General features: G+C 46.1%; 1 protein-coding gene and 2 non-coding genes across 8 annotated transcripts in view; all 3 read right to left on the bottom strand.

Annotated features, from left to right (window-relative positions):
• Dgcr8 (DGCR8, microprocessor complex subunit) overlaps positions 1-13791 on the bottom strand; it is a 35304-nt gene extending 21513 nt beyond the window's left edge. Inside the window, exons 1-8 of one of the 6 annotated variants that reach the window (XM_006522795.3) lie at positions 13643-13791; positions 8237-9236; positions 7664-7823; positions 5154-5296; positions 4760-5042; positions 2859-3056; positions 2579-2680; positions 1706-1804 (exon numbers count right to left, since the gene is read on the bottom strand). In XM_006522795.3, coding sequence (XP_006522858.1) covers positions 1706-1804; positions 2579-2680; positions 2859-3056; positions 4760-5042; positions 5154-5296; positions 7664-7823; positions 8237-8956 — 1705 coding nt within the window. In that variant the 5' untranslated portion in view covers positions 8957-9236; positions 13643-13791. The other 5 variants (XM_030249352.1, XM_030249354.1, XM_030249353.1 and 2 more) reach the window with 5 other exon arrangements.
• Mir1306 (microRNA 1306) lies at positions 8779-8857 on the bottom strand. Its single transcript, NR_035467.2, has one exon. It is a non-coding gene; the product is annotated as a microRNA 1306 (primary transcript).
• Positions 9090-9177, bottom strand: Gm24572 (predicted gene, 24572). Its single transcript, NR_128565.1, has one exon. It is a non-coding gene; the product is annotated as a predicted gene, 24572 (primary transcript).
• Positions 13792-15575: the final 1784 nt, after the last annotated feature.

Consider the following 15575-nt stretch of genomic DNA (forward strand, 5'->3'; position numbering starts at 1 on the left):
AGGCATGCCCTTGTGGTTTGAGGCTTCAAAAGTCCCCACCATTCCAAATCTCTGCTTCAAGCTTGTGGATCTGATATAAACTGTAAGCGACTACTCCAATGTCTGAGGATGGTCGTGGACTCACCCTCTGAAACTACAAGCCCCAATTACAGGCTTTATTCTAAAGCTGCCTTGGGGTCATGGAACTTTATCACAGCAGGACAAACTTGAGCCTAGTAAAACAATCAAGTTTGTCCTGCTGTGACATGGTTCTACATGGTCTTTATTACTGAGCCATCTTTTTAACTCATCAAGTCTTTTTACTCTTAGTTTAAATCATTTATAATAAGCACATATTTTATTTTGTCCTTGACCAGTATACTCTAAAGCTTAATTATATCCCCAGCTCTTAGTTTTAAGACAGAACTGCTCTAAAGCCAAGGCTAGCCAGAAATTCACAATGGTACATTAGCAGCATCTCAGTACTAAGATTACAGTCATTTACTATAAACTACACTTATGTTGTTTTAAAAATCAAAGTACAGGACAGAAGAGATGACCCAAGTGTTAAAGGCACTTAAGGCTCTGAGTTTGGTTCTCAGCACCCGTATCAAGTGACTCACAACTTCCTTTACTTCCAAATCCGAAGAATCCAATGCCCTCTCTGACCTTTGAGGGCACCAGGACACAAGTAGTACACACATATGTATACATACATGTACACATACACACGTACAAATGTACACACATGAAGACACACACACCAAAATTAAATCTCTTTAAAAACAAAATAGATGGGGGCTGGGGAGATGGCTCAGCACTGACTGCTCTTCCAAAGGTCCTGAGTTCAAATCCCAGCAACCACATGGTGGCTCACAACCATCCATATTGAGATCTGATGCCCTTTTCTGGTGTGGCTAAAAACAGATACAGTGTACTTACATATAATAATAAATAAATTGTTGGGCCAGAGCGAGCAGAGGTCCAATTCCCAGCAACCACATGATGGCTCACAACCATCTGTACAGCTACAGTGTACTCATATACATAAAAATAAATCATAAAATAAAATAAAATGCATAAGCTGGGCGGTGGTGGCGCACGCCTTTAATCCCAGCACTCGAGAGACAGAGGCAGGCAGATTTCTGAGCTTGAGGCCAGCCTGGTCTACAGAGTGAGTTCCAGGACAGCCAGGGCTATACAGAGAAACCCTGTCTCAAAAAACCAAAACAAAAAATAAAATAGATAACACGAATAAAAGTCTTAACCTAGGCCCATAAAATCCTACAGGCATTACATAGCCCCTTGCTAATCAGAGATGAAGACCCAGCATGCAGCATCTCTAGGATACCAAATGTGATGTTTAACTCTGATTACCAACTCCTAGACATGCCTGAGATGAATATCTAAATTAAGTTAGCCTCTGGGGCATATTTGTGGAAGAGTATCTAGTTATGGTAAACTGAGGTGGGAAAACCCACCTTAATGGTAAGTGCCACCATCCCATGGGCTGAGGTCCTGGGCTGAACAAAAAGGAGAAAGGAAGCTGTAAGCTTCTGACTGCAGATGCTACTTTAGCAGCACCCACCAGCTCCTGCACCATGCCTTTCCCACCAGGATGAACTGATGAGCCAAAACAAGCCCCTCCTTTCTAAATGTGCTTTTATAAGGCTATCTCATCAAAGCAACAGGGAAAGTAGCTGATATACCAAGCAAACCACATTACCAGCTTTATTCTTCGCAAGTTTTTTGCTGCTTGCAGTTCCAGATCCGTAAGTCACACCATCAATGGTCACGGAGGCACCAAAAGGCTCACTTGGATTCTCTTAAAATTAAAATTACTGGTTTTAAAACACTTGCCAAAACATTAAACGCATGCTAACACAAAGTCCGTCAGCCCTGACAAGATACCCCTGAATAAATCATGTCTATGCTTTGTCTGAGATGCTGAGACAAGACTGGAAACCACAGACAGCAAAGGGCCCGATGGGAAAGTTGAAGAGTAAGGGGCTCTATGGGAAATTATCCAAAGGGGAAGCAGAAGCTGGAGACAGAGCTGCCCAGTCCAGGGACAAGTTAGGGATGAGGTTTCTGAAAGACAACCAGGGCTGTCAAGAACAGGAAAGCATAGGATCAAGGACATCATCTGAGAAACAGCCACCCCACCCCCCAGGTATCAGCTCCCAAGGCATTCATAAACTGTGAGGAAGAAACCACAGGACAGAGCTGGCACAACGTGGGGTGAGATCAAGGCTTCCTCGTCACTGGAGGATGGGGAATGGTGGACACAGGACAGTAAAATTGGGAAAGAATTCAAGCACAGCAGAAAGATCTTTAACAACAGTCAGAAGCCACCAAGACAGACCAGAGAAGACAAGAAAAGGGGGAAGGGGAAATTGGGGCAAACTCAAAGGAAAAGCTGAGCAATCCCCCCTCTCAAGACAAGGGTCAGTGATGTGAAAATAAGACTCCACCTGCACCACACTTCTCTCTCTCCTTGCCTTGCTTGTCCATCCAACCCAGCGGGTCCAATGCACTCACTCCCACCTCCAGCTGGGACCAAAGTGATGTATGAGGAATAAAACGGGTTTGAACTTACCACATTCAAAGAAATTATAAACAGGGCGGACCTTGAGGACACGCTGCATGTATTCGTGCAGGATGCAAACCTCAGACTTCCCATTGGGATTGATGACAAACTCTGTGACAAAAAGAACTATCTCAGGTAAACTCAGGAACTCGATCTACATGAGTCATTCATTAGGGGCTTACCACAGTGAACATGGTAGCCTCTGCATTACAACTCATAAACACAGACTAAGCAGACATGACAAGAACATGTTCCATCTGTTGATGTACACAGTCCAAGCCTGGCCCACCTTTCTTTGTGGGTGCATCTTGTACAGATAGAGTGATCAGCTTCTGGTTGGCTGGCAGGATGGGCCTCTCTGACTCGGCCTGCTTCCGCTTCATCTCACGGTTGAACTGACGCCGCTCAGCCCAAGTCCTGAATTTTTTCACAGTTACTTGTTCAAAGTCAAAACGCTTCTCAAGGTAATTACGAAATTCCTCCAGATCTGTCCAAGATACACCAGAAAACTACATTATCAGATTTCCAAAGCTAGGAAACATGTTTTCCTCAGCCCTGTGTAGAATAACAATGCCATTAAACAAGTTCAGGACATACAATACAGATTTGACTTTCCCCAACTAAGAAAAACAATACAAAAATGATATGGGGAATTAAAATAAAGTAAACAAACAAGAAACAAGAAAACCACTATTCTTCAGGCTTTTCCCTTAATGCAAAATGAGTATTGGGACTTGAAGAAACTAAATATACACACAAAAAAACATCAAGCACCTGACTGCCAAGAGCAAGTGTCTACCACCCTCTCTGACCATCTCACTTTTGCCTCTGGCCCTTTAAACTCAGTAACAAATCATACCTAATTGGATCTCCACCTCAAATATTATGCACTGAAGCACCTCTTCACAAACCACTTCACACACACCTCTCAATAGCAGCTTCCTCTCTGTGCACCCCTCCCAGGACACCTCACAACAACAGCAAACAAAAAAGTCTAATCCATGCCGGGCGTAGTGGCGCACGCCTTTAATCCTAGCACTTGGGAGGCAGAGGCAGGTGGATTTCTCAGTTCAACACCAGCCTGGTCTACAGAGTGAGTTCCAGGACAGCCCAGGCTACACAGAGAAACCCTGTCTTGAAAAAACAAAAACCAAAAAAAAAAAAAAGCCTAATCCCGAAAGCTGCAGTCCTCTTTGGAAGTGATTCAGCAGGTGGGCTGACACCACCAGGGATCTAAGGGACAGAACTAAGCTAAAGGAACAAGAAAGAGAAATACAAGCATATACCTAAACAAATGCAAAACTCAAGAGCACTGCTCAATACTTGAAAAGCAAAAGAGCAGAAACAGAAGAATGGCAGTTTCTTGGTGCTGAATTTGTGACTGCAGGCTCATTCTAAGCTCATCAGATAAATTTAAACAATGTTACATGAGCACATTGTACTGAAAGAGCAAGACTTCAGAGGTCATACAAAAACCCAGAAAGGCTGGGCTGCAGAGAAGGCTCAATGGTTAAGTGCACTGACTGCTCTTCCAGAGGTCCTAAGTTCAATTCCCAGCAACCACATGGTGGCTCACAATGGTCTGTAATAAGATCTGATGCCCTCTTCTGGTGTGTCTTAAGACAGCTACAGTGTACTCATATACATAAAATAAATAAATACATCTTTAAAAAAAAAAAAGAGCTGGGCAGTGGTGGCACACTCCTTTAATCCCAGCACTTGGGAGGCAGAGGCAGGCAGATTTCTGAGTTCAAGGCCAGCCTGGTCTACAGAGTGAGTTCCAGGACAGCTAGAGCTATATAGAAAAACCCTGTCTCGAAAAAAAAACCAAAAAAAAAAAAGAAGGAAGGAAGGAAGGAAGGAAGGAAGGAAGGAAGGAAGAAAGAAAGAAAGAAAGAAAGAAAGAAAGAAAGAAAGAAAGAAAGAAAGAAAGAAAGAAAGAAAAAAAGAAAGAAAGAGAAAGGCAGGCTAGTTGGCACTGACATGTCATCTCCACTGAAGCTTTTGGCAGTAGGATCCTACATTGGGTGGCAGGGGCCTGCACTCAAGCAGAGGAAGGGCTTGTCTGGCCTGTGAGCTGTATAGGCAAAAGTCCCCTCTCAGACACAACCAGGAACTAGGAATCAGAGAATATAGTAGGGGTGAAAACTTAGGTAGCAAGGAGGGAAGAAAGCTCCTCAGAATACTTACCAACTGATTCATCTTTGCACACCTCAACTTTAGCCTTCACTTGTCCCAGGGCTCCAGCGGCTGCCTCAGCCCCCAATGGGTCCTTCTCATCCATGGACCCTGAGTCTCCACCCATGGAGTCAGGCTCTTCCAGAGGGAAATCCAACTCTGCAGACCGACCCAAGGGCTTGACAGGTGACACCTCTCCACTGGGGGCAAGATCACAGTTTTGTTCTCGTTCCTCATTGTCCTTCATTTTCTTATAATGTAGGCAGGGGATACTGCTTAGAGGAGGATCATGTTTCTGTAGATGGTGACATTGAAACGGGTTATCAGGACTACTTTTAGTCTGTCTGACAAGCTGACAAGCACTGAAAACTGACAAGCCTAAATACATGGCAGATGACTCCCCTACCCGTATGCTTCCTGTTCCCAAGAAGTAGGGTCTGGACCAAGTGACCACTCGAGACTCTCTGTGCAGGTATACAGGGACTCCAGAATTATGAAAAGTCATGATCCATCCATCAGGCAATGGCTCTGTAGGTGGACGGCCACGACCTGCACAGAACACAAAAAACATCCTGCAAATCCTTTATAAGCATAAGACTGTGTCAAAGCCTCTTGAACAGGTTTTTGTATTTCTGAGGGTTTTGCCAAGTTTCTATCTGCCTGATGAATCCTAATTGCACCCGTAGGATAGTATATGGAACAAGGTAAGAACTTCTACATGGAGAACCAAAGCCCAAAAAGCCCTAGACAGTGTTGTTCAAGGCAAGTCCCTACCCTAGCTTTTGCCTCCACACTTGGGAAAACATAGAACACTAGAATTCTCCTATTGTCACTCATAATAACAGGTATTGGAGTAAGTATGCTTTGCTAGTAAACTAGAAATGTATCAGCCACTGTTCCTGGTGACCAGGTGCATGTCACTAAATAACACTACCTTACTACGATAAATCAAACCCTGGGTTTGATTCCACAAACAAATCAAATTGAAGAGATGGCTCAGCAGTTTAGAGCACGTGCTTCTTTTTTTCCCTGGGGTGGGGGGGTGGGGGGGAGTGGTAGTGGTGTTTTTTTCTGAGGCAGCTCTGTCCTGGAACTCACTCTGTAGACCAGGCTGGCCTTAAACTCACAGAGATCAGTCTGTCTTGAGTGTTGGAATTAAAGGCATGGGCCATTATTGCATGGCATTCTACACAGCTTTTAAGATACTGTTTCCAACCCTTTCTTTGCTTTACTGGCAGTTTTAAGTACCAGTTTTCATCTTGTCTCTCTTCAATGATAAAACTAATACTAGGGGGGAAAAAAAAAACAAAGGCTTGGGCTGAAGAAATAGCTCAGCGGTTAAGAGCACCAACTGCTCTTCCAAAGTTCAAATCCCAGCAACCACATGGTGGCTTACAACCATCTGTAATGGGATCCAATACCCTCTTCTGGTGTGTATCTGAAGACAGCTACAGTGTAGTCACATACATAAATAAGTCTTTAAAAAAAAAAAGACTTAACAAAACACCTTAACTAATACCTGTTCTCACAGGTATTAGGAGCATTTTGATATCAAGAAACTAAAGAAAAAAAAAATATATATATATATGAAGCCTAAACACTAGGCATCACTTAAAAAGGGGCTACTGACTCTGAGAAGAGCAGGAACAATAGTATGCTGACTAAGCCCTGACCCCAGTGCTCAACACCAGTTACCATCAGAGTGTGGACCCAGAGGGAATCCTGCAGGTCAGGAGTATGCCATAGGCATACCTTCCAGAAACTTGACCAAAGGTGAGCTGCTTCACACACAAACACTGGGATAATTCAGGAGAAACAGCAAACAGAATGTAGGCCCCAGTACAATGTAAGACAGGTTTATCCCAGCCACTTATCTGACAGCAGGCAGTCAAATCCACTCAACTGTCTGAAGAGCTATATGCTCCAGCCTTGATTCCTCCTAGGTAAGTGAACATGCCAGGGCTACTGCTGCCTGTGGGAAGCTCAAAGAGTCCTGAAGCCCTGGGGAAAGCATAAAGCCAACCTTCCAGGAACACCAAGGTAAAGACCACCTGACTTATCCTTCCCAGAAGCTGTAGCCAAGGGTTACTGGTCTGAAATTGCCTATCATGACTGCTTGGTTACCACCAACATATGCAGCAATATCTGGTATCTAGCCTTGAAGACCCTCCCATCTCCTCTGCAGCTAAAGGAATGCAACATCTCCACCTTCTCAAACCCTTAGCCTATGGTCTCTTATGTGCTTGAGCCCCATGGCCTTTTAACACTCCCACCCTCCACTGATCCTGGGATTATTACCAGAGTAATAGGTGCCACTAAGCCAAGTCCACATAAACGCCCATGTGACTTGCCCTATACTTTCCCTGCACTGGCAACAGAGCCTGGTAATCCAAACGTGGGTGTTCACCAGCTGCTCTCCTATTGTCACCAGGCACAGGTGTGCCACTCTGCACATCTCCCAAACACTTCTACTTCTATTCACAGCTTCCACCTGCCCCACAGTGCATGTGCCATGCTGCCACCCAAAATCCAGCATCAGCCTGCTTCTGGTGTTTTCCTGATTCACTTACAACACAACCAAAACTCAGATGGTAACTAACCTGCCAACCCATCTGGCCTTGGCCTCCATATCTGCAGACTACTGGTCTTTTATCCTGGCACACACTGATACACCCCAGGCAAGGATTGTCTATAGTTCTCTGTGGCTTCCATGGAATTTGTCAAGATCTGAATCTGGGTGGTGTGTCTGAGTACTTGTGTCCGATTTGTTTTCTTTTCACCTCCTATGACTCTTCTATACTTAAACCTGTCTCTACTCAGATTGATGTCTAGCACCAAAGAACTCCCAAAATATTCTTGGGAAGGAAAGAGTTCTGGGGCCATGAAGCACTCAGGATTTGTGATGGACTCACTCACTTTTGAGCACTGTTTTAATCTTGGTCATCATTGGCTGTACACTTGTCTCTCCATCAGATGGATGATCACTGTCTCCGCCATATTTTTCCTCCATTCGCCTCTTCTTGGGAGCACAGAGACCTTCTTCTAGTAAAGCGTCCACATCATTGTCAAAGTCATCCTGCAAAATAAAGTGTTCAGACCCTACACCCCTCCATGCTTTTGCACCAAGGACAAGTTTCACATGTATGAGGGAACACACAGAGGAGCCCCTCAATGGGGACTGAGCATGCCCTGATGGCATTTGATCATCTGAAAAACAAACAGGTTGAAATGACAAGTGAAATCAACATGCCTACTCCAGGAGCACACCCAGCCAAAGAGGCTTTTCAGCAGCATCTGCTGACTTGGGTTGGAAAGAGACAAGGCTCAATGTTAGCCAAACTTTCTACTGAGGATCTTTCCCTTCTCCATTAATATTTAACCTCACACAGGGTTTTTGCTTTGATTTCCCTGCTTTTAAAAATAAAGCCACTTCCAAACCTCTCTTTGGGTTTTGCTCAGAGCCCTCCAGGGAACTGGTCACCAACATACCTCATAGGAGAAATTCAAGGCCTCTTCATCCACTCTGTCTCTTTGAACGATTGCTTTAGCCGTGAACCCGCCTGTTCCTTCTTCATCTAGCTCCAAATTGTCAGTAAAATCTTCTAACTCATCGAGCACTGCATACTCCACTCTCTTTTCCTGATCCAGCTCATTTTCCTCATCCTTCTTATCTGCACTCTCACCCCCTAGGCCTACCCCATTACCAACACTCCCGCCAAAGGGACAAGCATGCACGTCCCCACTGACAGGACTAAGGAGCTGGCCACACTCAGGCCGAGTGCTGCGTTCTACTCCTGTGTACAGCACCTTCCTGTCCTTACTCCTGCAGCTCTCAGTAAAGCTCACGCTAATCTTTACATCCTTAAGCAACTTAAGGTCAGGGGAGAACTTCCGGACCGCAGGTGCGTGCCGGGCAGTGCGCGGGCTGTGGCCACTACAGTTCGGGTCTATGAGGAGGCGGCCCTTAGAGAAGGATCCTTTGGAGAGAAGAGAAGCTCCGTAGAAGTTGAATGGGTCGTCGGCAGGAGGTTCGGACTGTCCATCACCACCAGAGCCAACGTCCATTACCTCTGCATCACTGGACGTTTGCAGGGGAGGTGGTGGAGACTGTTCATGGGGCAGCACTTGGAAGGGGCAAGCTCGGTTCTCCATCATCGCTTCTCCTGCGGGCTCACGCGGGAGAGGAGAGGGACTCTCATATGTCTCCATATTATGAGCAGTTAAGACTACTTTAAAAGACCAGAGTTTTAAACCACCTTACATAAATCTATACTGCTAACATGCACAAGTCCGTCGAGACCCGGTGTCGTCCTGCCCGCGCTGTACACACTGGCGGCTTAGTCAAGCTGGCCACATTGCTCTTTTCATTAATGTAGACAGCTTTTAGAACCACTGCCTCAATTATTGGAAATCACAATGCACTCAGCTTAAAAGATTGACGTCTAAGTGAGTCTATCTTCATGCCAAAGTGGCACCTTTCTTCTTCCACCTGCAAAAAAATTTAAAAATATCATCACAAATGACAGAAACCTTTTACTTCTCTGGTACAAAGTTAAAAGTCAAATGTTATCAATGGTGTAGTAAAGGACCAAGATAACACTGCCTTTAAGGAAGCCTTTTAGACATCAGAAAAAAATAACTTTAAATTTTAAGTCCTAAATTAAGTATTTTATCAACTATTCATTTTAATCTTTATTTCAGAAGCACAAAAAATACAGTCTTAGAGCTCAAAAAAGACTAAGACTTTAAAAAAAAAAAAAAAAAAAGCTAAATTTTCCCACAGCACTCCCATAACCTGGTCTAGTGGATAAGCAAGCATGCATCACCATTTCAGGAACAGACGTAGAGTGCATGGCCTCCTTCAGGCCATAAGAGGGACATCAATCCACTCACCTGCAAGGGCTGGGTCAGTCAGAGGGCGAGTGAGACCCTCAGCTCAACTCTGTGGCACTAGAGACCTCAGAGATATAGCCAGGCACTCTGCTACCCAGGGACCCCCTCTCCTGGGCCCACAACGTGGCACGTGGACAGGACAGTGATGCAGCGTGCTGAGGTCACCAGGAGTGGCAGCATAGATCCATTCCCAGTAGAGGAAGGGTGTCTGTTGGGAAGGGAGCCTGCTAGTATTGGGGAAGGGGTAGGTGGGACAACATAGGAGAAAGGTAGAGCCAAGGTAGAAAGGGTTCTGGGTGCCATTTGGAGCCTGGCTCCAGGCTAAGAATAGTGAGCTATCAATAGGGAAGTGACTCTCCTTATAAAGAAGACTCACAGCTATACCAGGTATAGGACTGCACCAGATGTTGGGACAATTCTCCAAAACAAAGATGTGGAAGCAGCTCTGGAGACAAAAAGAAAGTGTCACGGAATGGTCTATGCTTGCAGACCCTATGGGGGTGGAAAGCAGAAAAAAAAGGTGAAGAGAAAGCTTCTCTGCAGACACACTCTAGCACCCTGGGGAGAAGAAGAGAAGGAGCTGTAGGTAGCCCTGTCTCACAGTGCTCAGGCAGGCCATAACTCTGGAGCCCTGAAGAGGTCTAGGGGAGGAGACCACATGGAAGTAAAGCAGCAAAACCACCAGAGGGAAAGAGCAGAGAGGGAAGGATGTAATGCTAGGAAGCTCTGCTACAGAGGATGCTTGCAAAGAGGGATGACACACAGGGCAGGCAGATCAGCAGAAGGCTGGCCACAAAACCAAAAGATCCACAGAAAAAAATGTTATTGGCAGAAACACATGCACACGAACACACACATGCACACTCCCACATCATGCACAGAAACATGCACATGCCATGCACACAGTTACAGGTGCAGATATACATACATACATACAACCATGCCCATGGGTGACAGCTTGGTTACCCCTACAATAACTCATATTGGACTCCAGAAAGGACAAGAGGACAGAAAACATCAACTATATAAGCAGCTTACAATAAAAGGGTTGAGTGGGGTGGTTATGCCTTGCTGAAGGTACATAAAAGCCAGAGGCTTGTTTAGGTTAAATTAAACCATTTAAAAACTCACTTACAGTCTACTCTGAGAGGTGCTACCAAAAACAAGAGATAATTAACCCCAAGGCCTAGATACAGCCGGAAGTCTATACTATGACTTTATGTCTTATAACTGGCAGTGGCCTAACAGTTTTTAATTCAATGGAAATTTAACAAAACACCTCTCCAAAGGTGTTCCCATCAAAGGTGCTTATGAATGACTGAGAAGAGAGCAATAACTAAGAAGCCAGGAGGGAGATCAAAGTTTCCTGGCAACCAAGGACCACTGCAGAGGACAAAATCATCAGCATGCTTAATCCTAACAGACCTCAAATAAGATCAGGACAGTGCCTGTTAGGTGTACAGAGATCACAGCAAGTCAAATCTGTGGTATCTGAGGTAGGATATGCTAATGGTAAGAACACTCAAGTAGGCAGGGATTGGAGACAAGAGTGGTAGAGGATAGGGAAGCATACTGTATGTTAAAAGCAGTGGGCCAGTGAGGAACTACAGATGAAGGCAATAAGTGAAGACATTAATAAGTGTTAAAGCAGGAAAAGCTTTAAAGAAATATATATCATAGGTGGGGACCCTGAGGCCCTGGAAAAGGAAAGTACACATCTTGCAGAAGCAGGCAAATTGTCCAGCTCTGGAACTCAGCAGCAGGCTAAGGTAAGTTTCTTACCTTCCCTCTGAAAGCTTACTCAATTCATTAATCAACTATTTGCTGAATGCCCCATAAGGCATACACACCATGTATATGTGTTAAGCACAAAGCAGATAAAACATTTGCCCCACAGAGCAATTACACTTCCCCCACAGAGCATATTAGTGTGAGATGGATAATAACAAGAAACGTATCTATGATGTCACATGCTGACAAATATTCTGCTAAAACAAAGCAAGATAAAAATCTAGAAAGCAGCTTCTAAAAGATTACACAAGGTTCTACAGCCAGTGCCCACCCAAGGATGAAATAGATGGAGCCAGATGGTTAACAAGAGTAAAAAGGAGGGTCACTGTAGAAGATACTTAAAGGAAAAGCAAAGACCCTGGGGCAGAGCCATGGTGTGGCCACGCTAGAGATAGTATGCTGAGTGAAACTGACCTGGGCAACAAGTATTCAGTTTTTTACATTTTTATCTTGAGTAGCAGGATACTGCACAGAAGGGATCAAAACAGTGGTATCACTGATCCATGGGTAACAATGGCAGCTAAACCTCACACAGGTCCTGCTCTAAGGATTTTATGCAATTCACTCAGTACTCTGACAGAAAGGTTAAACAATTTGCTCAAGGTTACAAAGCTAGGAAGTGGTACAGCTGCTTTGCCACTCAAACAAGCAGGCCTAAGTCTGCACTACCTCAGTTTTATAACACCTTACAATTTAATGAATCACTCTGTGTCCAGAAAACCTAAGAGAGTAAGAGTAGGGATCAAATTAGAAGAGTTTAAAAGCTCACCAGATAGCTTGGACAGGGACTTTAGGTTACAGTTTCTGGGAAATGGTCTGGTGTTGTAAACAGGTGGCAAGGCTTCTTAGGAGATACATGCAGGCCTATGAGAGGCACCAAGGTGACTTTAGACAGGCATAAGGATTGTTCTGGCACGGACTGTGGTTATCTCTTGGAGTGAATCAACCTATTTGGTGTTAAAGTGGAATAGACAACTAGAAGCAGGAGATTGGAGATCAGAAGGGAGGACAGACAGTACTGGAGATGGGAGTCATGGAAGATGTCAAAGGAAACTGATGTGAAAAGTACATAGGATCACATGGGAGGGGAATGATGACAAGAGAAGGCCAAACTGGGCAAACCAGTCAAAATCATGTTTCTCACAAGGTAAAATTCAGACAGCCACTGTGAACTGCCTGCTCCACATGTTTGGCAACACAGCTCAAAGGGTAGCCCTCCTGCCTGTAAACCTCACTATTCTTCAGCTGACTGGACCTATGGATGCAGATTTTGATTTGCCAATTAGACTGTGAGCAAGTCAGACCCACTGCTGGCTCCCCTGGACCCTGGCACAGGGCTTACCCAAAACATGTGAACAACTCCTACTTGCTGAACGGATGGCCAGTGCTACAGCTGCAGCCTCCCGCTCAACCCAAAGGCAGTATGACCTCATCAATTCCTTTGTCACCCCGCAAATCCTATTCTAAACTGAAAGGCCACACTAGCTGGGCCAGCCTTTCACTATCTTCGGTTAGTGATGGATTACAGTGGGAACTGAGCCACTTCCAAGGCTGGGAGTCTAGTTTGAGCCAGCAGAGAGTGGGCACCCTAATAGTGATTGGCATACAAGAGTCAACAACCCAACACAGGACATCTCTGCATCTGGCAATAAGGTACATGCAAGCATGCAAGATGGCAAATCAAATTCCTACCATCAGCAACCCAAATCCACTGGATGATACTACTTGACATGTATCGCTGTCAACAGGTTGCCACTTGCCATTTATTTCTACAACGTTCATTGTTACTGTAAAACCACATTCTGATAAGCTACATGACACTTCATCCACGGGTAATTTGGTGGAGACTTGGGCGGTTTCTTGGCTTTTTCCAAACAAAACAGGCGGAGTTCGGGGCGTTGAGGTGTCCCTGCCCACACCTCTCCCGCCAGAAGGCGAGGCAATGGCTTCGGGCCCACCGCCCAGGGGGCTTCGTTACCAGGCAGACAGCACCCTACGTTCATGATGCCTGGGCTCCGGGCCCGGCCCCCACTGCACAAAGGCCGCGACTCCGCGTGGCCCAGCCCGCCTAGCGCGCCGCGCCCCGCCCCGAGCCCCGGCCTGTGGCCTCGCCCGGGAGGGGTGGGGGTGGAAGGAGGGAAGGAAAGGGCGCAGCCTCTCCAGGCCGCAGCGCCCGCCGCCCGCGGGGCGCCCATCGCGCCCCGCACCTACCTGTGGCGCCCGCGACCTGCCCGAGCCGCCCGCAGCCCGACCACAGCCGGTCGACCCTCACCGACCCCGGCGCCGCCACAACCCGCGAAGGCCCTTGCAAAGCGCTCGGCTCTTGAGACCCGCTGCCGCGCGGGCGAGCGGAAGGCGGGCCTTGGCGGAGGGCTACCAATCACGGCGCACGGCCTCCGCGCATTGGGGGAGCCGGGAGCGGGCTGAGGCGGCCGCCAATCGGCAGCGCGAGGCGCGCGCGGCCCAATTGCGAGGCGCTATGGAGACCGGGATGGGCGGGACCAGCCGCAAGCCTGGCACTTCTAACGGCTGTCGCTCCGGGTGGGGCTGAGTTGCGGCCGCGGGGCGCGCCGGGAGAGAGGCGCGTAGAGGCTGCCGGGAGCCGGGGAGCGCGGGAGTGCGAGGGACGCTGGGAGCTCATCTATGAGCTGGCCTCTGTTGAGCTCAATAGTCACTTTTGAGTTTGCGAATGACAATGGACCTCCGGCTCTGGGTCGTCCCAAGGACAATGTTGGAGGTACACCCATCCTAGAAAGTCAACGGATAAGATGCGCGATGCGGAGGATAGGAAAGGAGTTTTACTCGCAATATCATCACACCAGGAAGGACAAAGATCTGATGACTAAAAATGTTCGCTGTGCTTACAGCATCCTCCGTGTCAAAAAAGGAAGGAGAAGCAGAGCCGATTGGGGGTCCTTTTAGTTTGGGGTGGACCTTAGGTAGGCCTTGCAGACTTGTGTCAGTGCCAAAGACCATAAAGAAACTTAAGCAGTTCCAGACTCATCTGACACCCGTGGTAGCAGTATGAGACTTAGGAAAATTCTTTAGGACAGAAGTGACTCAGAAACAAAATGAAGTTAGCCAGGTCTGTTCCTGAGCCCTTCAAATCCCGAACCCACAAACCATTACTTCATTGCTATAAGCCCGGGACTAAGGTGGGGATAAGTTATATTTATACTATCCAGAACCTCAAATAGTTTAGCTTTCCTTTAGGTTCTGATTCAAGTCAATAAGTGTAATAAAAATTTTATAGAAAACTGTCTGCCGTTAGGCAAACACTTCAGTAATTGCTGCTGGACATGAAAAGTGGATGCTAAAAACACGACTAAAGGGTAACATGTTGAAGAACTCACGGTCTCAGCACACTTGTGTTAATGCTAAAAGCACTGAGTTATATCCCTAAGGTTGGGGAGATTGTATCTATTTTTTTTTTTAAGATATATTTTATTTATATTAGTACACCATTGCTCTCTTCAGACACAACTGAAGAGGGCATCAGATCCCATTACAGATAGTTGTGAGCCACCATGTGGTTGCTGGGAATTGAACTCAGAACCTCTGGAAGAGTAGTAGGTGCTCTTAACCACTGAGCCATCTCTCCAGCCCCAATTGTATCTATTTTAACAAAATAGAAAAGTTTCTCCCCAAAATTCTTAGAAATTGCAAATGGCCGGTCAGTGGTGGCCCACACCTTTAATCCCAGCACTTGGGAGGCAGAAGCAGGCGGATTTCTGAGTTTGAAGCCAGCTTGGTCCTACAGAGTGAGTTCCAGGACAGCCAGGGCTACCAGAGAAACCCTGTCTTTAAAAAAAAAAAAAAAAGAAAGAAAGAAAGAAAAGAAAAAAGAAAGGCCTGGCCTGGAGAAATGGCTCAACACTGACTGCTCTTCCAGAGGTCCTGAGTTCAATTCCCAGTAACCACATGGTGGCTCACAACCATCTGTAGTGGGATCTGATGCCCTCTTCTGGTGTGTCTGAAAACAGCTACAGTGTACTCATAAATAAAATAAATAAATCTTTAAAAAAGAAAAGGCCACCAGCTGTAGGAGGCACAGAGGTCTATGTGCTTACAGATAAGCATTAAGGGATCCTGGAATATGGTGGTGTTCCTTCAAGGGAAGGAGTGCCAAAGAGAGGAGAGGTCA

Source organism: Mus musculus, chromosome 16, assembly GCF_000001635.26.
Source record: "Mus musculus strain C57BL/6J chromosome 16, GRCm38.p6 C57BL/6J".
Classification (NCBI taxonomy): Eukaryota; Metazoa; Chordata; class Mammalia; order Rodentia; family Muridae; genus Mus; species Mus musculus.